The sequence below is a fragment of the Notamacropus eugenii genome, chromosome 1 (genome assembly GCF_028372415.1).
Source record: "Notamacropus eugenii isolate mMacEug1 chromosome 1, mMacEug1.pri_v2, whole genome shotgun sequence".
In the NCBI taxonomy this organism is placed as follows: domain Eukaryota; kingdom Metazoa; phylum Chordata; class Mammalia; order Diprotodontia; family Macropodidae; genus Notamacropus; species Notamacropus eugenii.
Window position 1 is genome coordinate 137,013,970 of NC_092872.1, and position 27,789 is coordinate 137,041,758.

The following is a 27,789-nucleotide window of genomic DNA, read 5'->3' on the forward strand; positions in this document are numbered from 1 at the left end:
TTCAGCAGTGATCTTTAAGCCCAAGAATATAATAAAATCTAACACCAATTCCATTTCTTCTCCCTCTGTTTGCTAGGAAATGATGGGATCAGTTGCACAATGAAAAACCTTATGAAATGACTTTTTAAAAATTCACTTAATTTTAATGTCAGAAAATTTTACTCTCCATGGCACTTATTTTGTGATATCAAGTCATGTATGTAATATTAAAGTTCAAATCCTTTATGAACAATAATGCCCAAGAAAAAATTTTTTAAAATATATTTTATTACATCCTTTGTCTTTAAATCATTTTAGCCCCTCCCCCTTCTTAACCCTCTCCTCTGACAAATAAATAAAAACTTCCAATGTGGTGATCTGGCTGATGTATACAGTATTCTATCCTAGTGGTCCTCTGGCTTTCTGTCATGAAGAAGGAGCTATGTTTCATTATCTTTTCTCAGAGGCCGTCCCTGGCTTTTCAGTTACTCAGAGTTTAGGCTTCCTTTTAATAATGTTTTCATTTATCTCATGAATGAAAGTCAGTATATATGTTATTCTCCTGGTTCTGCTTATTTTGTCTTGTGTCAGGTCATAGAAATCTTCCCATTTTTCTCTGAATTCCTTATTTGTTACTTCTCACCACAAAAGAGTATTTTATTCTGGTTTTTCAACCTTGATCAATAGGTACCCATTTCGTTTCTAGTTTGGGGCTACCACAGTACTTCTATTGATATTTGGTATATAGCACAAGGTCATAGATGTAGAGCTGTTAGGGACCTCAGAAGACCAATCCTCTCATTTTATAGATGGGGAAATTGAGGACCAGGGACATTAAGTGACTTAGCCAAGATCGGATAGTTAATGAGCAAAGGAGGCAAGATCTTAATCCAGATTTTCTGACTCCAAACCCAGGGCCCTTCATATCCTGACTGATTTTTTTAAGGGACTCAAAGAATTCACTTTTCAAAGGTGGGGTGCGGGAGTGAAAGCAAACAATTTTGAGACCTTGCCTAAAGCATACAAAGGCTTTATTTCAGCACTGATATCAGCTGGTTTTAATCTAGAACCATGTTAGAGATGTCATGGGTTTTCCTCGTGTTCCTAAGAAGGAGCACTCAGAGTCCCCCCTCCTGATGCTGCCTGGGCTGCTAGCAGAGAAAAAAAATTGGAGTCAGGATAAAGAGTCTCTTTTCCACCCTACAGACATAGTAACATCTTGTTACTGGCCTTCCAGGTTTGACAATTTTTTCAGGGAATTAACAGAGGTAATCCCATTTTATTTTTAGTACAGGAACAAATGAGAATATTCGTAAAAGTCAGATTTGCCTGATTTTTTTATGTTTTGTTATTTTCAAAATTATTCCATACCAAAAAATATTGCCAATTTTCTGCATTCCTATGTTTGTCCAAGGAAACCTCAGCAGCAAATGTATTCCAAGGAATACCTAAAATTCTTGTCTTTCTTTGTGTCTCACTTTTAGCATGCCAAAGGCAACTTTTAAAAAGTTTTTTCAAAAAGCAATGTGGAATTTTAATACAAACTTGGGTTACCTTCATTATGATATGAGACTAGCCAGAGCTAGCATCCTGTGACTAAGGCTGGGTCCCAGATGTGTCCCAACATCCAGGGTGGTACAATTCCTTTCCCCTAGGGTCATCCCTTCCTAGAGCCAAATCTGAGAGGCCACCCCCTCCTCCCCACTTTGCACTCACTTGGCCCACCTGGCTGCCATCTGGTTATCACAAGACCACACTTGTCCCAGGATGAGGGATGAACTCTCTGCCCTGGGTATCCAGATCATGCAGGACACCATTTGGGAACATCAGTGTCAAATGTGATTCCCAGTGCATCCACAGTGAATTCTACCCTACCCCTTTCCTAGTCACTACTATCTTTCCCTGCTCTCTTCCCATTGCACCTGAGAGACCTTAATCTCTTGTAATGTTAAGAGGACCTGCATTTAATTTAATTTAATTTAATTCCTCCTACCTGTGTGATCTTGGACAAATTACTTTTTTCCTACTTTCCCCATCTGAAAAATTAGAGAGGCCATTCTAGCTCTTAATCTATGATTCTATGATTTTTAAAAACTTTTTACAGCTAATTTAATTACAAGCCATTAATTTCATCTTGGCACTTTCCTAGGGTGTTATCAAACTGAGGTCTTGATTTGCTTTTTTCAAAAAACTGAAATCTGCCCATTTGCAAGGCATAAAAATACCAGCCGCTTACACAATGGCCTCGCTGCCGAGGGGTCTACAGTTTTGCCTGTACTTCTGTGCTGTGTCCTGAAAGGACATTTGCAAGTCAGCTGTTTGGAAATGGGAATGCATTTTCCCATATATCTCTAGTGGTTAAGTTCTCAGAACAGCCTATAAAAGCAGCATGTCAGCTACAATTATGGATAGCTCAGCAAAAGGGAATACTGGATGACTGGATATGTGGCTCCCCTGAACCCCACAGTCTCCTGCAGTAGCCACAGTGGTGGTTATTCTTATAGTGAGAAGGGAACTGGGTAGCACCTCCTTTCCCAACAGTAATTATCTCCCCCATGGAGATCATAAGTTTCTTGAAGTCAGGGGCTGGTCTTATTTGTCTTTGCATTTCACGTCTTCCTCTACCCCCCATAGTTTCTGGCACAGTGCCTTAGAGTTTGTGGACTCTCAATAAATATTTCCTGATGGATTGCTTATCAAGACATGTTCTTTGAGTTTACACAGCAGGATGGAAACCATGATTCATTTCTGTGGGCACCTTCATTATAATTGTCTAAGTTGCTACTGACTAAGAATGTGTTCACCAGTGTGTGCCCACTTTGGTGTTAAATTCTCAATGAAAAAGGAAATGAGTTACTTGAACACTCTTGCCCTTTGGGGGTAATTTTATTGATTCATTTTGTTTTTGTATTCAAATACATCCCTCCTTCTCTTCCTACTCTACCCCACCCCAAAGCAATCCTTTTAACAAAGAAAAAAAAACAGTTAAGACAAAATCAACCCACACACCTTCTAGCGATGACAATGTATACAACATTCTGTACCCATAGTTCCCCACCTGTCCAGTGAAAAGTTCCATATTTTGTCTCTTGCATGGAGCCAAGATCTGCCATTAATTACACAACATTCAGTTCCTTTAATGTCCATTGATGTGTTCAGTGTATCTGTTTCCTAGTTCATCTTGTTGCATCAGTTCTGCAAGAATATTCTATTCTATTTATGTGACATAATGCATAGCCATTATCCAATCAATGGGTGCCCACTTTCTTTCTAGTTTTTTACCACTACAAAAAATGCTGTTACAAGTATTTGGGTACAGGTACATCTTTAAATTCTTTCTTTGACTTCCTTGAAATATATGCCAAGCAGTGGGATTTCTATCTCAGTCAAAGAGCATGAATAGCTTAGCTCCTTTTTTCATACAATTTCTTATTTCCCAGAATGCTCTTGTCAACAATGACTCCAACAGTGAGTATGTTAGTGACACTGTGGCTTTTAGAGAGGCTATATGGGCTGGTAGGTGGCACATAGATAGAACTTTAGAAGATAGAACTGTGGACCTAAGTCAGAAAGAACTCAAATCTGGTCTCAGACACTCACTAGCTGTGTGACTCTGAGCAAGTCACTTAACCCTGTTTGCCTCAGTTTCCTCATCTGTAAAGTTAACTGGAGAAGGAAATGGCAAAGCCCTCCAGTATCTTTGCCAAGAAAGCCCCCCCAAAATTGGGTCACAAAGAGTTAGAAATGACTGAACAATATGATCTTTATCTCTAAAATGAGAAGATTGCCCTCTGGGTTCCCTTCCCACTCTAAATCTAGGTACCTCTGATTCCTTTAATGCTGCATGTTCTGCCATCCATGCTGACCTGCCTGTGTGACTCCCAGCCTTATCCTCCCATAATGAGTTTTCCAGTGAGAATCCATCCAGTGTTCCTGACACCTTCCTCATCCTCTCTTGGTTGCATGCAGATGCTCATGGACCTTGCCAGATTTTCATCAGTTACCACTTGCTCTTTGACACGTACACAGCCCATCTTTCTCATTCACGCAGTTAACAGTTATTCTATAGAAATGTGTAGAGTATTCTGTGGAATATTCTATGGAATATTCTATAGAAATATATAGAATATTCTACAGAAATTTGGACTCATTCAACATTGAAATTTTTTCAGCCTTCTGAAAAATAAAAAGAACTCCTGTTTCTATAGCACTTTTAGGTTTACCAAGAGCTTTATTTTACAGATGAGCAAACTGAGACTCAGGAGAAGTTAAATGACTTGACCAGGGTCAAATAGCTAATAGGTGTTGGGTCCAGGTCTCCTTACTCTATACTATCTTAATAACTTCCATAGGTCTTTATACAATAATACCAGTAGTTTGGCAGCATATATTTTCTTCACATAAAAGCTTATTTTATTGCCTTCTCTGTTAAGGTAACAGATATCATAGGAATGGTAGAGCAACATTATATTAAAGTGATCAGTGGTTTGGGTTAGGTTTTTTCTTTTTCTTTTCTTTCTTTTCTTTTTTTAAATCATTCATTAATGGTTCAAGCCAGATCCTATTAGATTTCACATTAAAATGTGAGACTGGTCCCTGCTGCCCTTCTTCTAGGGCATTCTCTTTTATTATTGAAGATCAGCATTTGAATCAATCATTTGTTAATGCTTCCCCTCTGAATAGCCATTTCTTTGGGCCACATCAGAGCAGAGATGACTGGGAAAATGCTGACCTTGTTTACTAACAAAATCCAACATTTCAGCTGTTAATGTTCACAAAAGTGTGCTCTATCCTCCATATTTGTTTCCTGGAAAAATTGTCACCCTTCTTGAAATTTAAATTCTGTATTCTGTAAGAGAAATATTGGTGTCCCGTCCTCCCCTGCACCCCCACCCCCCCCAAACTGAACTTGTCTGGCTTTCCCTGGACATGCTTGGAATGACTTAATGTCTAGCTTCTTGGCTGCAAACACCAGTTACTTGTGAAAGTCACTCAGTGTTATATATTCAGCACGTCTTTCCATCAAGACTATTTTTGCCCTTAACCAATTCCAAGTTATATTTAGCACTTTGAAATATTTACAAATGAGGGCTTATAGACTTTGTGCATAGGTCAAGTCAAAAAAACACTTGCTGTGTGCCAGGGACTGTGCTAAGTCTTGTGATACGAAGAAAGGCAAAAGTAACCTCTACCCTCAAGAATCTCACAGTCTGATGGGGGAATTAACATGCAACTGTGTACGTACAGAGTATATACAGGGTGAATTGTCATTAATCTCAGAGGGAAGGCATCAGCCTTGAGGGGGACCAGGATAGGCTTCTTGAAGAAAATGGGACTGTAGATGTGATTTTAAGAAAGTCAAAGAAGCGAGGACATGGAGATGGGAAGGGAGGGCATTCAAAGCATAGGAGACAGCCAGTGAAAATGCAGGGAGTCAGTCCGAATCTGTGTGACCCCATTTGTGATTTGCTTGGCAAAGATACTGGAGCAGTTTGCCATTTCCTTCTCCACCTCATTTTACAGATGAGGAAACTGAGGCAAAAAGGGTTACAGCTACTAAGTGTCTGAGGCCAGATTTAAACTTAGGTCTTTCTGATTCCAGGGTCCAGCATGATATCCACTATACCACCTATCTGCCCCGTATATAATGCCAACTCACTATTATTTAAGAAACTCTTTCCTTGTGACAATCCTATGAGGGTAGTAACTTGAGCATCATCCTTATTTCACAGATAAGAAAATAAAGGTCCAAAGTCACAAGGCTCATAATAGTATAATATGTTGCACTAATCCTGTCCAAGGACAACCAGGTGGCACAATGGTTAGAGCACTGGACTTAGAATCAGGAAGACTCATCGTTCTGACTTCAAATTTGGCCTCAGACATGTACTAGCTGTGTGACCCTGAGCAAGTCGCTTAACCCTGTTTGCCTCAGTTTCCTTATCTATAACATCATCTGGAGAAGGAAATGGCAAAGCACTCCAACATCTTTGCCAAGAAAACCTTAAATGGGGTCACAAGGAGTCAGGTGTGACTGAAACAACCCAATGACAACCCTCTCCAGAGCTTTGTGTCACATTACTTTTATATAGCTAATTCATTGATACAAACTTACCAAATGCCAAGCACTGCTAAGTACTGGAGACAGGAAAAAGAGCAGACATAGCCGCAGCCCTCCAGGAGTTTACCATCCCATGGGGAGAACAACACATATAAATGGGGACGTGCAAATACAAACAGAAGCGATGGAAGATGTAACCTTGAGAGGGGAAGGCTCTGACCTTCCCAACGTCAGTTGAATAAGATGAACCCAGTGAAGCACCAGAGAACTGAACAAAATCATTTTTGCTGACAAAAATTGGTGTAATTTGTTTCCTCACTCCCTCCTGTTCTCAATTTGAGGGAGGCAATGGGATGCAAGAGAAAGACTGAATCAGAAAACATGGGCTCTGTTGCCACCAAGTTCTATGTCTTCCCTGTTGTTCAAACTCTTCAGAACCCCATTTGGGATTTTCTTGGCAAAGATACTGGAGCGATTTGCCATTTCCTTCTCCAGAGGATGAAGGCAAACAGAGGTGAAGTGACTTGCCAAAGGTCACGCAGCTAGGTAGTGTCTGAGGCTGGATTTGAACTCAGGTTTTCTTGACTCCTGACCGAGAGTTCTATCCATGGAGCCACCAGCTGCTTCATGACCTCCTTGGGCAACTCATTTCACTAGTCTAGGGCTGTTTCCTTATCTAGAATACTAATAGTCTACATCTACATAGATTTTTGGGGGCGGTTTACAGTACTTTTTCTTCACAACTTTGGAAGCTGGGTAATACAAATGTTATTAATTCATTTTCCAAATGTGCAATCAGAAGGTTGAAATGCCCAAGGTAAACCGCTATTACATAACAGAGCCAGTGCCGAGCTCACTGTTTTTTGTTCTGAATCCAATACTCTTTCTTCTACACCCCACTCCTCGTAGCCATTCTCAATTTGACCATCTGTAAAATGAGAGGATTGGATGAGCCATTCTTTTTCCAATCTAAAATTCTATTGAACTGGATAGCATCATTTGGCATGGGGCACCTTGCATCACAGAAAAACACATTTTACAAATTGCACTTTTAAGCCACACCTATAGAGTTAAAGGTTAACCAGTGGGTTGAGGCAATTATCTGGATCTTTCTGAAGGACCACCTGAATTATGTAGTGGGAACTGAGAGTGATTGGATTATATTGATGGTTATCTTAGATTTCCACTCTGCTTTCTCTCTCCCCACCCCCAATATTCAATCTGTTGCCAAGTCCTGCCTATTTTACCTTCCTAGCCTCTCTCATACACACCTCCTCCTTTCCTCTGGTACTGTCACCATCCTGCAGCAGGCTCTTATCACTTCACATTGAACTACTGCAATAACCTACTTGTCGCTCTCCTTGCCTCAAGTATCTCTCCCCTCTGCTTTCAAATCTTCCTAAAGTATAGTATTGATAGTGTCTATCCACCTGTTCTGTAAACTCATGGTTCCTCTCACCTCTAGGATCAAATGCAAAGGCCTCTTAGGCATTCAAGGCCCCCACAACCTGGCCTTCTACCATTCCATTCTTTCCCCATGTAACTCCTTTCCTCCCTCCCCCACAGTACTCTGTGAATCAGTGATATCACCTCCTTGGAGTTCTTCACTCAAGACATTCCATTTCTATGTCCTCTAAGGCTGGAATACTCAGGTTCCAGCTCAGATCCCATCTTTACAGGAAGCTTTTCCTGATCCCCCTTAATTCCCTCTGTTGATTGTCTCCCATCATTATCGTATTTATTTATTTATTCTTCATCCTGTCTATATCTTCTTTATACATAATTGTTTTCCTTTTGTTAGACCATGAGCTCTTTGAGAGAAGAGACTGTGTTTTTGCCTTTCTTTGTATTTCCAAGGCTAGCGCATGGCTGACACATAGCAGGTGGTTAATTGTGCTTATTGACTGACAAACTGATTGATTGTGTCCGTCCTTCCACTTTAGATCTATAGACAAAACCACACAAGAATAATCAAGAAGTTTATCCAAATAATTCAGGACAAAATCTTGTAGGGAAAACTTCATCATTCTGCAAGATCCCATCACATATCACCACCCCCTTTTGTCCCTCTGATAGGAGAAGGGATCTGTGAACTCCAGAACTTTCATGAAAGGAGGACACATGCTCATTTCTACTACTTCACTGCTTTCTCTGCCTTCTCTGACTTTTTCACCATGTTCCCCCATAGGAGGGTACATTCCCCACTCCTCCTCCTTCTGCTTTTTAATCTTCCCTTTTTCTGTTGTTTTCCATTAGATTATAAGCTCCTTGAGGGTAAGGACTATATCTGGTTTTTTACGTTTACATCTCCTGGATTTAGCACAGTGTCTGGCACATAATAGGTACTTGATAAATGTTGACTGACTTTTTATCCTAGGGGAGGCAGAAAGACTTAAGCTTGGGCTAGTGGGTATGGTAGACCCAGTCACCCCATTGTGGCTACTGGTGTTATCTTTGTTGTTACCTAAATCATTCCAGTAACTAACTGAGCTGGCCTTTGGCAGTCAACATCAGTATAACCCATATTCATAGGACCATAGATTTTGATCTGGAAAGAACGTTAATGATTATCATGGAACCCTAAGAAGCTAAAGAGATTTGCCCAAGGTTATAGAGGTAATAAATAGAGGAGACAGGATTTAATAGGGCTGACCCTATTAGATCCAAGGTCAGTATTCCCACTGCACCCATTCATTAGTCTGAACTATGTAGGATAAGGACTATAGCTAATCAAATTCCATTCTGTGAGATTTCACAGTAATAATCTTGCCCTTGCATAGAGTTAGATATAGGTGTCTATAGCTATCTACCTATCACTGGGATGTTTAATGGTCAGTTTCTGGATGCTTGACTTTCTCATTTCAATCTGAGTCATTCACTAGTGATTTATTACTTTTGCATGTGCTTTGTGCTTATCTGTGTATGTATTATATTTTATCTCCCTCAGAAGAATATAAATTCCTTGAGGGTTGACATAGATTTGGGGGAGGTTTGTGTTCTCAGACCCAAACTAGCACTTAATTAACATTCATGAGGCAGCTAGGCTGGCTAGGCCAGCCAGACCTGAAGTCAGAACGACTTACCTTCCAGAGTTCAAATCCAGCCTCAGACATTTACTAGCTGTGTTTCCCTGGGCAAGTCACTTAACCCTTTTTGCCTCAGTTTCTTCCTCTGTAAAACGAGCTGGAGAAGGAAATGGTAAACCTCTCCAGTATCTTTGCCTAGAAGACCTCAAAGGGGGTCAGGAAGAGTCAGACACAGCTGAACAGCTGCAATACTTGGTATAGTACTGGATCTGGGGTTGAGGGAAATCTGAATTTTAAAAATGTCCCCAGATGTTAACTAGCTGTATCACCTTGGATAAATAAGTTATTTAATCTCTCTTAGCCTCAGTTTCCTCAGCCTAAAAGGGGATAGTGATAGCACCTACCTCCCAGGGTTGTGTATGAGATGATATTTATAAAGCATTTTGCAAACCTTGGCGACACTATACATACATAGGATATAAGTAGGATATGGATATATATATATATATATATATATATATACACACATATATATCCTAGTTATTGTTAGGTCATCAAGTATTTGTCTAATAAGGGTCAGAGAGATACATGAGACATTTGACTTGCCTAGGAGACTTGACAAAAGCTCACCGATAAGTATGGATTGCCATCTTAGGCATGCATTGACCTTAGGAATGTTGCCTAATGATCTTAAAGTACTATTAATCATGAAATAATTGACTTTCTTTTGTCTCAACTTATTTTTATTGGAGATAGTATAACATTTTACAGTTTACAAAGCATTTTCCTACGATCTAATTTCACTCTAATTTTATGGAATCAGTGCTAGTGATAGATAAACTAGAGGTTAAGTTAGTGGTAAATCTAAGGCTAGAGCCCGGAGTAGGACTGCTGAGTCCCAGAGTCCTCAGTGGCACAGTGAATAGCAGTAGGCTTTGGGTCAGGAAGTCTTGAATTCTTATCTGTGTGACTTGGGTAAGTCATTTAACTTCTAACTTCAGTTTACTCATCTTTAAAATGATAGGGTTGGACTTGATGACCTCAAGGGTCCCTTCCAAATCTAAATCTGTGATTCTGTGATACTGAGTTCATCTGCCTAATTTTTCACATGGATTTTCCAAGAAAAAAGCAATGTTCAGTAAATAATGGGAAGAAAAAATAAAACAGATCAATAATGTTCTTGGGGGTGGGAGAGCATTTGCTTTAAAGATTTCATAATTATGGACCTTAACTAAATGTAAATACAGACATATATTGGTTCTGTATTAATTTCTGTCAACCCTTTCAAACAGATGCCATACTTTGGGGAAAAGGAAATCGAAATGTACCAAGGAGCTGTAAGTAACATTTCATAAATGACCATAATGTTCTAAGCTTCATAATGCAGAGGTTCTTTTCCTGCATACTGTAATACAGTATGTATTACGTTGTATTGTATAAATATATATATTTACATGAATTTATTCCTATGTGTCACCTTACCTTGGACAGTTCAATTAGATGACAGTGTTTAATCTTAAATGTATGGTTTTGTAGTATTAGAAACAAAAAATATAGGACTGTCCAATTTGGCTTTAGTTTATGTATTAATAGTTTATTTTTATAGTTTATGTATTTATAGATTTAAGAAAGAAAGAATGTCAGCTGTCATCAGATACAGTCTCCTCATTTTTCAGATTAGGAATTTTGTGATTTGCCTAAAGTCACCCCGGCAAGAAGCAGACATTAGGCCGTCTGATAACAAATTCTGAGTTCTTTCTGTTTCACCTTGCCTCCTGAAACTGAAGAAATTCAGTGGAATTTGACTTTTGACTCATATGTCTTTTCTATCCCAGAAATTACTCCCAAAGGAAAACCTCACCAAAAAACATCTTAAATCATATAATTTACTGTTATTGAACAATTCCAAATTAAATCACAAAAAAGCCCTCTTTCCATTTCAGAGTAGGATCAGGCTGTGTTTAAATGTTCCCTTTTCACACACAAAGGATGAATTTTTTTCTAGATACAAGTATGCTCCCAATTGAAAGTTCATTCCACATAAAAGCAATTAAAATGGTAGGTAAAGATGTAATATGAAACAAATAAGATAGGACATTGGAATGTGATGACACATCCTCAGGGGGAAAAAATTGTATTTTACTCTTTGGTTCGCTTGCTTTCTTTTTCCCCTTTAGAACTGCTTGCTTCCTTCTCTCCCCTTCCCACTCTTTTTCTTTTCTCTTCCCTCCTTTTCTTTCCTAGGGCAGAAGGTTTAGGGCTTTCACTGATCCTGATCCCTTGAAAAACAATCAAAATCTAAAGTGGGCTGGCTTTGAAAATTCAGCCTTTTTGACTTTGTGACCTGGGCAAGTTACATAATCTCTAAGTGCCCCAGGCAAACTCTCTTAAGACTTTAAGTGGGTAGCCACCTCCATTTGATAAAAGGAGTTTTCTTCCATTAAGAAATCCCCTCTCCAAAGCCGGAAAGAGAGAGAAACTCCGCTGTTCACTTTATCATTTTCACAACACTCTCCTCTTGGTCATTTTCTTTCAATCTCTCTATTATCCTGAGAGCGGAGCAGAGCTTGTTATCCCCTTTTTACTGGTGAGGACACTGGATCTGAGGGTTTGTGGGCATTGCCTAAACTGGTGACCCAGATCTGCTTGACTCTTAGTTCAGATTCTCTTTCCTTGTCCCGGATTTAGGAGTTTGTGATTCAAAACATGTTTGTGATTGAGTGGGGCTATTGTTTTGTTCTGGAAGTCAGTGTGAAAAGGAGAATTTGGTTGGGTATGGAGAAATGAGTTTTTTCCATTTTGAAGGCTAACATGAAACTGGGAGGCACAAAGCAACCGAGTCTCGGTTCTTAGTTATTCACTAGAGATAAAACAAACCGGCCAAACCAGTTTGCTCCCTCAGACTAACACCCCCTCTTCCTCGTAGAAAACCCTATCCCTTCCACCTAACTCCCACCTCACCTCCCTCGTCCCATGTCTTCTCCAGGGTCCCAAGTGCTCTCAAATCATCTCTCTAAGAAAATTAGAATATTCTAGTTCAGCTGGCAGTTCAGTGTGCTGGCTGTCATGAATTGTTTCCAGTTTAATTTAGCCCAAAGGCCATGGGTGGGCCATCCTAATGGGCAGCTCTCACCAAGGTGTGATTTTAAGTGGTAGGGTGTGGCATTAGAATATCTGAAAGCTTTGGTCTCCTCTCAGGGCTGAATCACATCTGCCTATTAGGGATTCCTGCCACTCAAAAAAGAAATGCCCGGGGTCAAATTCCACCTTTAACTGCTGTGTAGCTACTGTTGACAAAGACAAGTGAGCTGTCAAATTCTGGCCTTTCAGCTGAGCTTCCAAAAACATGCACTTGCAAGAACCTGACCTGTGTTCTAGAGTAGAGAGGAGAAAGGAAGGTTTCCAATGTCATTTTTTTGTTCCGGTTGACCACATGGCCCTCGGGCAAGTCACTACTGTCTCTGGTTCTGTCTCCTCATGTTTAAAATCTGTTTTTATGATTGATGTATCATGACTGCCTTTCCCTTTTCCTTCTCTCCAGGCACAGTATGAAAATCCACCCCATATCTATGCGCTTGCTGACAACATGTATAGAAATATGATTATTGACAGAGAAAACCAGTGTGTCATCATCAGGTATGATATTCATATGTTCCATTGCTGGATGTGTCTGGCAAAGAGCTTCACTAACCCATGCCAAATGCTTCTCCAAAAGGAGTACAAACAACGTTGCCATCTGCAACACTCGCTTAATTGTGTGATCTTGTCCACAGTCGTGTAGCCCACTGGGCTATTTGTTGAACCTCGTCAATCAGTGGCGCTTTCATGTCAGCAGGCGATGCCACAAGCCTGTTCACATGGTTGGATCCAAAGCCTGCTGGCTGCCTTATCTTATTTTATTTTCCTAAAAGCAGTCATGACTAGCCCAGAAGGAGCATCTGCAGTATTGGTGTTTGTCACATGTAGTTAAATAAAAACAATTGACTGTTGGCTTCAAGCCCCATGATGCCGCCCAAAATTACTTTAATCAAAAGAAGGAAAGGCCTTCCTGCCATGTTTAGCACCAAAATAGTAAAGCAGCTGCCCTTGGAAATGACTGTTTCCTTGCTCACCTTCAGCTTCCCTTTGCATTAGAGAGCTTGTACTTCTATGACAGAAAGTTTCTGGGCCAGATCACCTCCGCTCCATTGTCCTCTTTCTTTTCATGATAAAATTTTGTCTCTTACCAGCTCGAATGTTCCTGGTGTGCTTTGAATGGCATAAGAGAATTACAACTGGATTTCTCTGCTTGCCCTTCCCTACTTCCATTTTTCATTCTTTTATCCTAATACTTCTTAAGTTAAAAGTCAGCCCCTGAAACGGAACAGTAGGAATGACAACGGCCATGTCTCTGAGATGTGGGTCAGAGGAGAATATTTAAAAGTGAATGAACAAAAATAAAAGAGAAAAGAAACCCATTAATTTCCTGAATATTCCAACTTTCAATAGTAAGCGAGGAATTCTTTGTTTCCTTCCCAGAGGAATTTCTAATCGTGACTAAATTGAGTTGTAGAAGAGAGACTCTGGCAGTCTCATTAACTAGAGGGGTTCAAAGGCTACGGGGGTAGTCTCAAAAATGAAGTTAAGACAAGTTGGAGGAAGAGAAAATGGCATTGGCGGTGGGGATGAATTTTATTAATAAAGTTTCTCTTCCTGCACACTTTTCTTTTCCTTTGAACCTGCAGGTGAAGCAGGAGGCAAAAATAAATTAATACATTAACTAAATTAATCATTTCATTAACTTCTCCAGGTCTCAGTTTCTTGATCTATAAAAATGAGACAATTAGACTCTGACCTCTAAGCTCTCCTCCAGCTCTAGATCTATAATCCTATGAGCCTAGGAGGGAAGAAAGCAACACTGTTTCACTCAGTCCTCAATAAGGATTTCTTCATCGCCTACTACCGTATGTGGGCAGCTAGGTGGTGCAGTGCATAGAGCACCAGTGCAGGAGTCAGGAGGACCTGAGTTCAAATCTCACCTCAAGACACTTAACATTCACTAGCTGTGTGACCTTGGGCAAGTCACTTAACCCCAGTTGCCTCATCCTGGGTCATCTCTAGTCATCCTGATGAATATCTGGTCACTGGATTCAGATGGCTCTGGAGGAGAAGTGAGGCTGGTGACCTGCACAGTCCTTCCTCCTCACTCAAAACAAAGTCAAGTGCAAGTCATGTCATTATTTCTCTGATGGCATGGTCTTCTTAAGCAACAAAGGACAAACCCCCACACACACTACTATATGTACTATGATCTATGCTGTTGGGGTACAAAAATAAATAAGACATGATATAATGAGGGAGAGGAGACATGAAAAACAATGTCCAATGTAGTGTCATTGACAAGGCACGGATAAAAGAATTTAGAAGAGGCATGTTGTTCAGCCATGTCCCCATTTGACGTATTGTTGGAAAAGATACTGGAGTGATTTGTCATTTCCTTTTCCAGATAAGGAAACTGAGGTAAACAGGGTTAGGTGACTTGTCCAAGGTTACACAACTAGGAAGCATCTGAGCCTGGATTTGAGCTCCAGTGTTCTTGATTCCAAGCCCAGCTCTCTGTCTTCTGTGCCACCTAGCAGCTGAAGGAAGTATAAAAAATTTAGGAAGATCAATTAAAAAACATGACATTTGAATTGGGTCTTCGATAGCGTTTTGACTGACAGGAGTGGAAACGAATGATCAAGAAGGGAAAAAGGAACATCTGAAGTCAAAGGACCTGGATTCGAATTCCACTCCATTGTAATCTTGGGCAAGTCACTTACAAGGAGGCTGGATTAAATGGTCTTCCAGCTCTAGTTCCGGAATCCTAATTCAGACAGAATGAACAAAGACAGGAAGGCAGGAAAACATAGAACATATTTGGGAAATGGCTCTGTTTGGCTAGATTGTATGCAGTCCCTAAGGAGAAATAAGGCTGGAAAGGGAGGCTGAAGCTAGGTTGTGGAGGGTTTGAATGACATCCCCAAATGTTTGGCTTTTATCTGAAGGATAGGAAGAGCCACTGATAATGTTTTCAGCAGAGAATTAATATGGTCAGAGCTGTGATTTTCCAAAGATTACTCAGTAGTGATTCATGGGTTCTCCATATTAACTGAGCTCTTATGTATCTGAATAACTATTAGCTCAGCACACCAAGAGCATATGCTTTCAGAGCCTAATGTGTGTATTAATATAAGGCTATAAGTGCTTTCAACAGGCGTGAACTGAAGCTGCTTCTGTTCAATTAAGATTAAATTCATGTTTCCTGCCAGCTGTTAGCCAGGTGTTCCAATGAATTAATCCAAGAATTAAAAGCTGTTGCTTCTCAGGGCCATTTCCATACTACCATGTTTGGACTCAGAATAGAGGAGTCTGTTTCTAGAAGGCTGGGGTTGATTGGTTGGTCACAATGGGAGCTGCCAAAAGCCAATCTCACCCTACTCTTTGTCTGCTAAGTGAGACTGGATGTGGGGAAGAAGGAGGAGGGGATGTAGTCCTGAATGCCTGTCTCTCTAGGAGACAATTAGTATAGGTTGAAGTGATAAATCCTGTGGGGCAGAAGAGAAAGCTATACAACTGGATGGGTGGCTCAAGATAGCTGTGATGGGGAGAGCCAGATGAACCAGATGCTGAGTAAGTAGCAAGCACAGAATTTGGACACCCAAATGGCTACTTAAACTCAGATGTATCTCTGACCCCCAAAACAAACAACTCATATCTATCTGGTTGGTTTAAAGGGAAGTAGGCTTAGACTCTTTCCCAAGTGCCAAGGACTTCTTGTAGGTGATAGGAGTGGGGTGGAAATCCAATAGAAGAAATTAGAGCTCATTTTCACACTGATGAAAAGGAAAACAAGAAAAAAAATGACATTCTCATCCTTATGGTGCTTAGCCAGAGCTCTGCCAACCAGTGAGCTCCCCTGTGTGCTGTGTTAGGATATTAGCATTTACTTTCATGAGACAGATGATATCAATGTATAAAGGCAACATTTCTGATAATCTTCCAGTCCATGTTCATTTCTTTTAAATAGAAGCCGATGCAGTGGCAGTATGGGCTGCTAGATGGCACAGTGGATAGAGAGGTAGCCCTGGAGATAGGAAGACCTGAGTTCAAACCTAGGCTCAGACACTGATTAGCTGTGTGACCCTGGGCAAGTCACTTAACCCTGTTTGCCCCTGTTTCCTTATCTGTAAAATGAGTTGAAGAAGGAAATGGCAAACCTCTCCAGTATCTTTGCCAAGAAAATCCCAAATGGGGTCACCAGAAGTTGGACATGACTGAAACGACTCAACAACAGTGTCAGTATTGGCCAAAGGTGACACTCTTCGTGGGGAATCAAACTCCTTGAGGGTAGAGGTTGTTTCATTTTTTTCTCTCTTCCCTCCTACCCCTCAGTTTCCTGACAGGGTAGCATACTCTAGTGGATAGAGAGCTCACCTCAAAACTAGAAAGGCCTGCCTTTGACACATACTGTACTGGTTGTTGGATCCTAAACACATTCCTTCACCTTTTAGTGAATTAGGCAGCTCTGTAAAATTATAGATTGTGACAGAGTTGCTAGTGTACTTTGGGAAAGGAGTTTTCTCTCCCAAGAGTTCACCAAATCAGTGAAATCATAGGTCCAGTCCCTCTCCAGCATAGTGCTGATCCGTTGATTGATTGAGTGGTTGATCGACTGATCTGAAATGGGCCTTAAACATCTTCTGGCTCAAAGTCCTCATTTTATAGATCAAGAAACAAAAAGAAACCCATTGAAAGGAAGTGATTTGCTCAAGTGACTTTCTAAAACTGATCCAGGCTATAACACTTACTACATTGGAAGGACCATTGGCTTTGGAGTCAGAACACCTGGGTTCATATTCTGTCTTTGCCACTTATTGTTACTGTGATGTTGGCATAAGACAGCACACAAGATGGTTGCTAGCACAGGTTCACTCTTGATTTGGTCAGACAGGAAAGACATTGAAAAGGGGTTAATAATCTTACTTTATTCTAGTCTAGTTTTCTCAGAAGAGGATTGCTGATAATGAAAGCACAAATTCCTGCACCATTCCCTAATCACGAGAAGCAGGGCAGCTACCCCTATGTCTCGAAGGGGTTATTCAAGACAGGTACAACTTGTCCTTCCCCTAAATCCTTTCAAGCCTTGATGGGGACCAGTCAAGGCACACACAGCATTCCAGCTTGTGCACTTAACCCTAAGGTTCCCCCCAAGCCTCCATGGGGGCCAGCTGAGGCACATACAGCATTTGTGCATTCAACACTAAGGGTTCCCCATTCACTGACCAGCTGCTTTACAGACCAGCAGACAATGAAGGCATTTTGCCAGCAATGGCCGCACAAGTTTGCATCACCTCATCCCTGGATCTCAGTGCACAGCCTGATATAAACAGGTGTTGATAGTATTTATCATTATATAATGCTGCACAAGTGTGGTGGAGATGTTTTGAACCATAACTATGGGAACTCCTGTCTAATAACTGGGAAACTGAGATTGTTATGGCTATAGATCCTAGGAGACTGAACTGAGAAATAATAACAAAAATTCACTTTTACACACACTAAAATCCACCTTACTTAGAGTTGGGTAAATCACTTTCTTTATCTGGGTCTCAGTTTCCTTCCCTGGCAAATGAGAAGTTCGGACTCAGTGGCCTCCACAGTCTCTTCTTCCAGCTCTAAAGTTATGATCCTTTCAGTCCCAGCATGCTTTCTGAAATCCCTTCATTGAGCTCCCTCTCCCGTTTTCCATGTGATCTAATGGCACTCGTGATACCTGGCATTAACTATAGGGCAGTGTTGGCCAATTCAGTATGATGATGTTGGCCCAGAACTTGAGATCAAAGACCTTCTGTGTACATGCCAGGTGTGATTGTTATATGAGTCATTTGGAAAATGTCTGTGTGCCCAACAGTTAGGTAGAGGCTTTTACATCTTATTTGAGTGTTATTGACAGTGAATCAACATACCATTTATTAAACACCAGGTATCATGCTAAGGATACAAACACAGGCAAAAATAATCTGTCCTCAAGGAGCTGGTAGTCTAATGGAGAGATAATATGGAAACAGCTGTGTACAAATGAGATACTTACAAGATACATAGGAGATGGTATCAGAGGTGCTGGCTTTGAGGGGGATCCTGGAAAGACTTCTTGTAGAAGGTGGAACTTTAGCAGAGATGAGGCAAGAGAACATTCCAGCCATGGGTCTTTATGATATGCAAGAAAGGGTTCCTACAGTGAGAGAGGAGGGAAAATACAGTAAGACACCAGATCACCATGAGGTTGGGACGAGGAGACTTGGCTCCATTCCCATAACACTTCTGCATTAGTCTCCCTAGCAGCTGGGAGGGTTTCTTGGCATGCAATTCCCCATAGCCCTCATCTGCTGAGGAACAGGTGTGAGTGGGGCACTGCCAGATTTCCATACACAGACAGTCTTTGCTTCTTGCCACAATGCACTCCTAGAAACCATGTGGTTAAAAGGATTATATTTTCCCCCTAGAAACAGTGTTGTAATTGGGGGTTTGTGGTCCTGACCAAGAACTTAGTATCAAATAAATTATAACTACGGCCCAAAATGATATAAGTAAAGCTATAATAAATATAAACCTCTATAGTCATTATACAAGGGTCCCTGATGTACTGTAAAGTATATGATTATAAGATTTTAGAGAAGGAGAGATAAATGTAGGCTAAATTCATCAGGAAAGATCTCATGGAAGAAGACTATCGAGGATGGAATGTGGATAGTCCTAGTGACGAGGAAGGAGAGCACTGGGAGAGTAGCCAGTCAGTGGTGAAGGTTGCCTCTCACCCCTGGCAGAGTCGTGGTGGACTATATGAGTGCAAAACAAGACACATCATCAGGCATGGCCAAGCACTGATTTGTTTGATCAGGTACACTTCATTATAAGGGATGGTTCCATCTTGGTAGGGGAAGGGAGAGTCCCTGGAAGTGATAGCAGTGTAAACAAGAGAATGAGTGCATCAACTAACCTTTTGGGGGGGGGGAGACTAGTCTGAACGCAAGGTTGACATGTAGGATTACCATGACACTTTCAAGACACAATAAGGAAGTAGGCTGAACTGGAGCAGCAAAGGGTTTGTGTTGAGAAATACTGTGGCAAGTTTCTTGCAGGCAGAGATTTAAACTTATACTGCTTTGATATCTCCCACGGATGACACATAGTGCTGTGGAACCTAGGTAGGTACTGAATACCCAATTAATTGATTAATAGGAGAGGTTGGGTTAAGTAGAAAGGGAGATAGAACTGGAATAAGTAGATAGAATATGGCAAAATTGTTGAGGGTCTTGAATGCATGACTATTTAGGTTTTATTCTCCAAGGAATGAGCAGGTTTTTCATAAGGAAAAGTCATTGACAATCAACCATTTAAATTTTTTTTTCACCTTTTGCTGCAGGAAATCTTTTTCAGATATGTTTTTTTTTTTTTAAAAAGAGTTGTTTATAAAGAGTAATCTGCAGGAAGTGTACAGATTAAAGGTCCCCACATGTGCCAAGTGCTGTGATAGAGAAGAGAAGCATTCCGAAATAGGACTTGGCGACTGATTGGATATTAAGGAGTGAGGGGGAGAGAGCTGAGGCACAAGAGGTTCAATCTCTTCACACACACACTCCAAAAAGAATGGTGTGAAAGCTTTGCTGCTACTGCATATCTTACCCCTTTATTAAACTATAAACTCCTTGAGGAAAGGGTTTATATTTCATTTTATCCTTGTAACAATATAATTAATAAATTTACATATAACTTTACATTTTACAAAGTTTTTTATACATATTATCTCATTTGATTCCCAGTCCAGCTCTGTATGATAGATATTATAGATATTAGCCCCATTTTACAGATAAACTCAGGCTTAAAGACAGCATTTCCACCCAGGAGTCACCTAACTGAGAAGTCCAGTTCACACTGGATCACAATACATCACAATGCCTTCTCGTTGGTATCTAGTGCAGAGTTTTTAGAAGGTATTGTACGCATTTCATAAAGTTTAGGTCCAGTATAAGGTAGGTTCAATTTTTTTTTTTATATTATTGTTGTCATCCTGTAAATTATCCCAAAGACTTCCTAGTGGTCACCCAGCCCCTATGAGTCAGAGCTAGTACTCAAAAACAGGTTCAGTGTTATCTGGGATTCTGCCTCTCATTTAAAATTTAGTTCTTCCAGGAATAAAAAAAAAGCGGTGATTCCTTGTCTCACTGATCAACCATATAAGCTGAAGGCTTGAAGGTGTCATCTTGCACCTCAAAGCGCCAGCTGCATAACTAGGTCAGAAGAAAAGGGTGATTTCCTCATTCACTTCCAGGAATATCACGATTTCCATGAAACCAAGGGTAGTTGTCTTTGAAAAGAACTGGGAAAGTTTTCCCATGTTACTTTGTATTTTTCCATAAACTTGAAAGTTCTTTCTTCATTCACTTAAATTCAGCAGTCATTTATTCACTTTATATCTAGAAGGCCCTGTCAGTTAAAGTCGAAGTAAAATCCAGTCACTAATTTATCTGACAATTGTATCCATGGGTTCAATCATCTTGTAACTTCTCCTTTTCAACACAAGGATATATAGGAGGAAGAATGAGTCAGGAGGGTATTTTTATTATTGTTTTAGCCTTAGTAAGCTTTTTCTAAAACCATTTAATTAGTCATTTCTGAGTAAAGCTTTAAATGTGAGGGAAATGTCCCAAATTTGACTAGAAGGTCATATATGGTAAATTTTGATTTTTTAAAAATTTTATTATTTATTTAAATGGTTCTTTTCTTTTGAAATTTTGAGTTCTAAATTCTCTCCTTTTTATCCCTCCCCCACCACTGAGAAGGCAGGCAATATGATATTAATTATACATGTGAAATCAAGCAAAACATATTTCCATATTAGCCATTTTTGCTCAAAAAATTTTTCTTTTAAACTTCCTTTTAAAATTTTGAGTTCCGTATGATAAATTATTGACTGTTTGAACAAGAATGCGGAAGCTGGTTTACTTTTGACTGAAAACAGAGGGCTTAGTTAACGATCTGATTTGAACAACCTGCTGAGTGGAGGCAGGGTTTGACCAAATCACATACATAATTTAGCTGTTGTTGATGGTGTTGGAGTTTTACTAAGTGCCCACAAATAAATATTGCCTAGAAAGATGTCTCCCATGTCCGTTTTCTTTGCAGACCAAATCTTACAGCTTGCCTCTTCAACAATGTGATTTAAATATGGATTTATTTGCTATTTGGAAGAAGTAGAACTTTTATGCACATTTCAAAATGCTGGAAATAAAATAGTTGTGATCATTGTTCATTTAATTATATTTTGCCAGCCTAATTCAGCAAGCATGTACTAAGCAGCCACTGTGTGTATTTAGTAGTAGGGACACAAAGATCCCTATTCACAACAAACTTAAATTCTAGTAAATTTTTGTTGGATATGAATGGTTCAATTCTGCTAGGTGATATGGCATAGATTTGTGTATTTATATGATATTTTGAGAAGGAAGTAGTAATAATAATAGAATTATTAATAATTTAGTTAACATTAAATGGGAAAATGGATAGAATGTAGGACCTAGAAACTAGAAGACCTGAGTTCAAATCTGCCCTCAGACACTTACTAGGTATTGACCTTGAGCATGTCACCTAATCTTTTTCAGCCTCAATCTTCCTCTGGGGGTATTAATAGCACCCATGTTACATGATTGTTGTGAGGAGCAAATGAGATAATATTTATAAAGCTCTTTGAAAGCCTTAAATCACTAAGTAAATACTATCTATTATTGTTATTATCTCATTTGCTACTAAGCATTCTTTGGGTGGTAGGGTAAATTTTAATTTCCCTGTTATAGGTGAGGAAACTCGTGCTGAGCGACTTGCCCAAGCTCGTGTTATTGTTGTTCAGTTGTGTCTGACTCTTCACGACCCCATTCGGGGTTTTCTTGGCAAAGATACTGGAGTGGTTTGCCATTTCCTTCTCCAGCTCATTTGACAGATGAGGAAACTGAGGCAAACAGGGTGAAGTGACTTGCCTAGGGTCACACGAGTGATAAGTGTCTGAGGCAAGATCTGAACTCAGGTCTTTCTGATTCCAGACCTAGCATTCTATCCTCTGTGACACACAGATGCATGCCCAGTCATTTATCTAGTTAATTTCAGAGGCAAGATTCAAATTCAGGTCTTCCTGACTCCCAAGTCCAGCAGTTCGTCCAGTATGAAAGGAATCAGAAAAGGCTTCCCATAACCAGGACCTGGGTTGTTCTTGAAAGAGAACAAGAACACAAGAGATGACACAAGAAGGGGACTGTATTTCAGCTTATAAAAAGGTCTGGAGATGGAAGATGGAGTACCAACTTCATTGCCCATGTAGAGACATAATAATTACGTTTTAATGACCAATTTCAAGATTTGGGTTTTGTATACCTACCCCCCCCTACTCCCTCCAAGATGAGCAGAAAAGATATTTTGAAGAAAAAAATAAACATCTTCCCGTCATATACTGTCACCCTGCCAAGTAGTGACTGCATGAACTGAGTTGTTAGTGATGTCGGGACAGCCAGAACCCTTCTTTGATGTGGCTTCTCATTCCCTTGAGATTATCTTGTCTTATGATCATTGTGGTGCAAGGCTATTATTTGTTATTTCCGACTTTGTGTGAGATAGCCAATATTTTTGGCAAAATGAGATTACTAAAGGGGTGTGCTTCCATAAAAGTACAGACAGGATTGGAGTCGTTGAGATTTTGATCCCAGCTAATGAGACTCATTTGCCAATGAGGAGTTCAAAGTCCTCCATACATTTGTGATTGCTTCAGTAAGGTCAGCTTTCAAATCTTCCCATTTCTGATGGCATTATTTATCATTTTATCTTCTGGACTAATGATCAGTTACAGCAATGCTTTGGCCTTGTATAACCTCAGAATTTGTAGCCTCATATTTATTTTTCATTCCTTTTTTACTTGAGAAATTCCTCACAAAGTTAAAAAAAAATACTCATTTGACTTTGGTTGAGTCACTAAACTTTTTTCTGACAGCTAGATGGCACGGTAACTAGTGTCATACCTGGAGTCAAAAAGACTCATCTTCGGGTGTTCAAATCCAGCCTCAGACACTCACTAGCCCTGTGACCCTAGGCAAGTCACTTAGCCCTGTTTGCCTCAGTTTCCTCATCTGTATAATGAACTAGAGAAGGAAATGGCATTCCACTTAACTATCTTTGCCAGGAAAAATCCAAATTTGGGGTTTTCTTGACAACGATACTGGAGCAGTCTGCCATTTCCTTCTCCAGCTCATTTTATAGATAAGGAGACTGAGGCAAACAGTTAAGTGACTTGTCCAGGGTCACCCAGCTAGGAAGTGTCTGAAGCCAGATTTGAACTCATGAGGATGTCTTTCTGACTCAGCATCCTGTCTTCTATGCCCCCTTGCTGCCCTTTCCCTCCCTTCAGCTTCCTTTTATCTATTGTCTTAGCCATTAGAATATAAGCTCCTTGAGGGCAGGAATTGCCTTTTTGCTCATATTTGTTTTCGCCCCACTTTAACACGATGCCTAGCTCATAGTAAATGCTTGTTGACTGACCTGACTAAATAATGAGTCCCATCTGGACTACTCAGGTTAGACTAGTTAGGTCTAAAGAAATACAGTTAAGTAGAAAGCATGTTTACTGTCACCAAAAAATAATGAAACACATTTGCATTATATTTAATGAAAAGGAATAAATACTATCAAAATTACTAGCATTGTAGTATCAGGCCAATACTAAAAATACTTGGGGGCAGAACAGGGTGGGGTAGACGCATCTCATCTGTAAACGAACTTGGCTCTGGTGATTCTGTAGTATTCCACTGGAAGATATGCATTGTGACATCATGCATTTGTATCTGATAGTAGGAGAAATGTATTGAAATCATTTTATTGCTCTTTGGTGCAGAATGACCCTACACCTGGCTGCAAAAAAAAGTATCCTTGAAGCTAATAATTAATTTACTGTCATAATTAGTTTATATTTGTAAGCCACTCCTCCCATTTCTTGTTGAATTTAAACCACATGTTCCAATTTCTGTAATGACTGTGTATGGAAACGTTAGATTTTACTTCTATTTAAACTGACATTTTGTATGAAATCTGTGAGAGTTTTTGTTCGAAAGTGTCTCAAAGCATTTTAGCAGCTGGATTTCTAAACATAAAGAAAATAAACTTGTAGGATAGTTTTTTCATTCAGTTGGGAATCAATTTATAAAAACTAAGTTAGAAAAGGGAGTTCACATGGCCTGTTACCATAAGCAAAGCTGATGGTGCTGACATCTGTGAGATGCTGGTTGTTCTGTTCACTGTTACTTTGCTTTAGGCTTTCGTTGGTGCTATGCCCAAAAGAAGAAACACAGTTGACTTTACCAGGGAGAGCACCAGGTATAATTATGGTCACATATACTTACTATACAATTCAGGTAATTGTAACATTCCATTATTGTACGATATTGTGAGCAAATTACCGGCTCAAATCAATAATGCTCTTTAAAAGTGTATGTAAATTGAAACCCAGTAATGACAATTCAGATCAACATCTAGACAATTTCTAATCTCAGTTGAAGCTACTGAAAAGACAACAAATTTCTGAACATTTAGAGGTCTTAATTCCGGACCCGAAACCCTTACTTAATGTATAAAATCAGTATTTTCCCTTGCATTGTGGTTGTTTTCATTGGCTTTCAGGAAAGGAGAAAAAGCTTCAGTTTTCCACCATTTTCTTTGCTACAGTCATAAGGAATAGAGGGCAGTGCTGTCAGGTTATTTTTTTTTATTTAAAAGCATCCATGACATAATTATAAAAGATGACTACATATGAAACTCCAAATCTCTTATGTACAACTTTCTATTCTTTTAAAATATATAATAGTTATCATGTAAACTTCTCTTTTTCCTCTTTTTTTCTTCTCTCACTCCTACTCACCCTAGAGAGAGCTACCATTAGAAACAGATAGTATACATAAGTAAAATTATTATGTACATACTACCATTTATTAGTTCTTTCTCAGGACACTTTTAATAAATTTAATAGGATGAAGTTTTTTTTCCCCTTTTCTTTTCTCTCTTCTGATCTAATCCAACAAGCATTTATTTAGCACCTGTTATGTACCAGACACTGCTAGATGCTGAGGATACAAAGGTAAAACAAAAGACAATGCCTGTCCTCAAGAAGCTTGCCATCCACTGAGGGCAGAGATGTCAGCAGCTATGTCTGTCTATCAGTCAACAAGAACACTGTACTCGTGACAGTGAACTACTTCAAGAATTTAGTATTTCATCAGTGGGGGTATTTTCTGCTAATACAGACCCTCCATACTTTCTGAGAGGGTTTGCAAGAATGACTGAAAGCTGAAAAATATATCATCCCTCTACCTAACCTGGTGATGGACTTCTGCAGACTTAACTAATCCAGTCTTCAAACAACAGATATATACCTATCTGTACATACATACATGTGTGTATGTAGGTTTAATGACTTAAACTGCAAGATTATAAGCTTCTTGAGGGCAGGGACTGTATCCCCAGCACTGAGCACAGTGCCTAGGCAGAGTAGAATCTTAAGAAATGTTTGATTCAAAGGACTCATGATGAAAAATTCTGTCTGCCTCTAGAGGAAGAACGGATGGCATCTGACTGTGCACAGAAATATATACTATTTTTCAGTTTCTTTTTTTTGATTTAAGTTTTCATCCGCAAAATGACTAATATGGAAATATGTTTTACATGATTGCACATGTGTAGCCTACATCAGATTGCTTACCATCTCAGAAAGGGGAAGGAAGGAGAGATAGAATTTGAAATACAAAATTTAAAAAAAAAATTTAATTGTTTTTACAGATAATTGGGGAAAAAGTAAAATGTTATTTGAAGACTTAAAAAAGTAAATGTTTGATTGATGTTTGAGATACCCTTTATGTATGTACATGTGTATGTATATGGGGCAGCTAGGTGGTGCCGTGGTTATAGTGCCAGGCTTGGAATTAGGAAAACTCATCTTCCTGAGTTCAAATCCAGCCTCAGACCCTTACTAACTAGTGTGACTCTGGACAAGTCACTTAACCCTCTTTGCCTAGATTCCTCATCTGTCAAATGAGGCAAAGAAAGAGATAGAAAACCACCCCCAAAATCTTTGCCAAGGAATCCCCAAATGGGGTCATGAAGAGCCTGAAACAACTGAAAAACAACAAAATGATAAAGCAAGCACCAACAGTTGTTATTCCATTTTCCCTAGTAACGTGAGAGAGAGCTAATGCCCACCCCACAATATGGTGGTAGCAGCAATAAGCTCTGTCTGGAAATCTTTGAAAGAGAAGAGCTCCTGTTCTCCCTTCCCAAACAAAAACCTCAAACTCTATTTATAAGCATGAACCAAACCAAGGTTTCCAAATAAAGTTTGGGGCTAGACTTAAGTCATTGAGGTCCCTAAATTCTGACCTCCTTCATCGTGCTAACTCTATGGCAACTCTGTGGCCAGTGGTAGGAATAATATACATCTGCGTTGATTTCAGCGTGTACTGTACTGATGTCATTATTTTACAGGAAAGGATAGAATTGTGAGGAGTAGACTGCTATTTAAAACACACACACACACACACACACACACACAGCAGAACATGCCATAAAACTGAAGAACAGGAAGGCAGTTCTTTGTTGTTCAGGATATGATTAATATTGCCTCATCATTTAATTTTGGAATGTCTAAAAGAAGGAAGCCTACATCAGTTCCAGGCAAATGGCTTGAAATTGGATATTTTTTTCTATCCTTTAAAAAATATTTTAAACCTAATCGTTTGTTTATTTTCATTCATTTGCCAAAAAAAGAAAGAAAGAAAGATTCACAGGGGTACGAGCACTATTGGTAATGAAATCCCACACCCCCAAAGTAAGAGAGCAGTATCTCTTTCTGTACAGAATTTTGTAGCAGGTACATTCAATGGGGGTGACATTTCTTTTCTGAGTCTCCTTGAAGAGATGGAATTGTTTTGGTTTTACCCATCAATTAAATGTATTATTAAGCTTTTCATGGAAACCACTTGTTTGGCAGAGCCATAGTGTTTCTCACTTCTCTATTCAATTTCACACATTTTTAATCAGTTCCTTATTGGTGTTATGTCATGAGTCACTTCATAGATGTTTTCTGTGTGCTTTCTCTCTTCAGTGGTGAAAGTGGTGCTGGAAAGACTGTAGCTGCCAAGTACATCATGAGTTACATCTCCAGAATTTCTGGAGGTGGCCCCAAAGTCCAGGTGAGTTGACTGAGGCCACTCAGGGGCCCTGTGGTATGTCAAGATTCCAGAAAGAATCCACAGGAATGAAAGAAGATTGAAATGATTACAAATCACTTTTTGTTGTTCTTGTTTTGACCCAAAGTTCAGTACAGAATCACACAAGTAACCAAATAGCCCATCTCTAAATAAGCACAAGTAGGTAGCACATTGACAACTTTTGGAAGCTAACAGTGGCCAACACTTCTGTGGTTATATCTTGCTTTCTCAAAATCTTGTGATGGTCTGTTTAGAAAAAGGTTAAATTCTGATGAGGTTTTGTCAATGATCTTTCAGAACCAGTTTTTAATCAGTCAATCATAGAATGACAGAATTAGGAAAGTCAGAAGGGGGAATCTTTTTGGGGTGGGGAGTTCAGAAAAGAGACATTGTGTGGTAGTGGACAAAGAGG

The 27,789-nt window shown here is 39.6% G+C and overlaps 1 protein-coding gene across 1 annotated transcript in view; it reads left to right on the forward strand.

Moving 5' to 3' along the window:
- MYO1E (myosin IE) overlaps positions 1–27,789 on the forward strand; it is a 226,980-nt gene that overhangs the window by 86,004 nt on the left and 113,187 nt on the right. Inside the window, exons 3-5 of the mRNA XM_072615613.1 lie at positions 10,314–10,403; positions 12,608–12,702; positions 27,272–27,359. Of these exons, the coding sequence (XP_072471714.1) occupies positions 10,314–10,403; positions 12,608–12,702; positions 27,272–27,359 (273 nt within the window). The remainder of the gene's footprint in view (positions 1–10,313; positions 10,404–12,607; positions 12,703–27,271; positions 27,360–27,789) is intronic.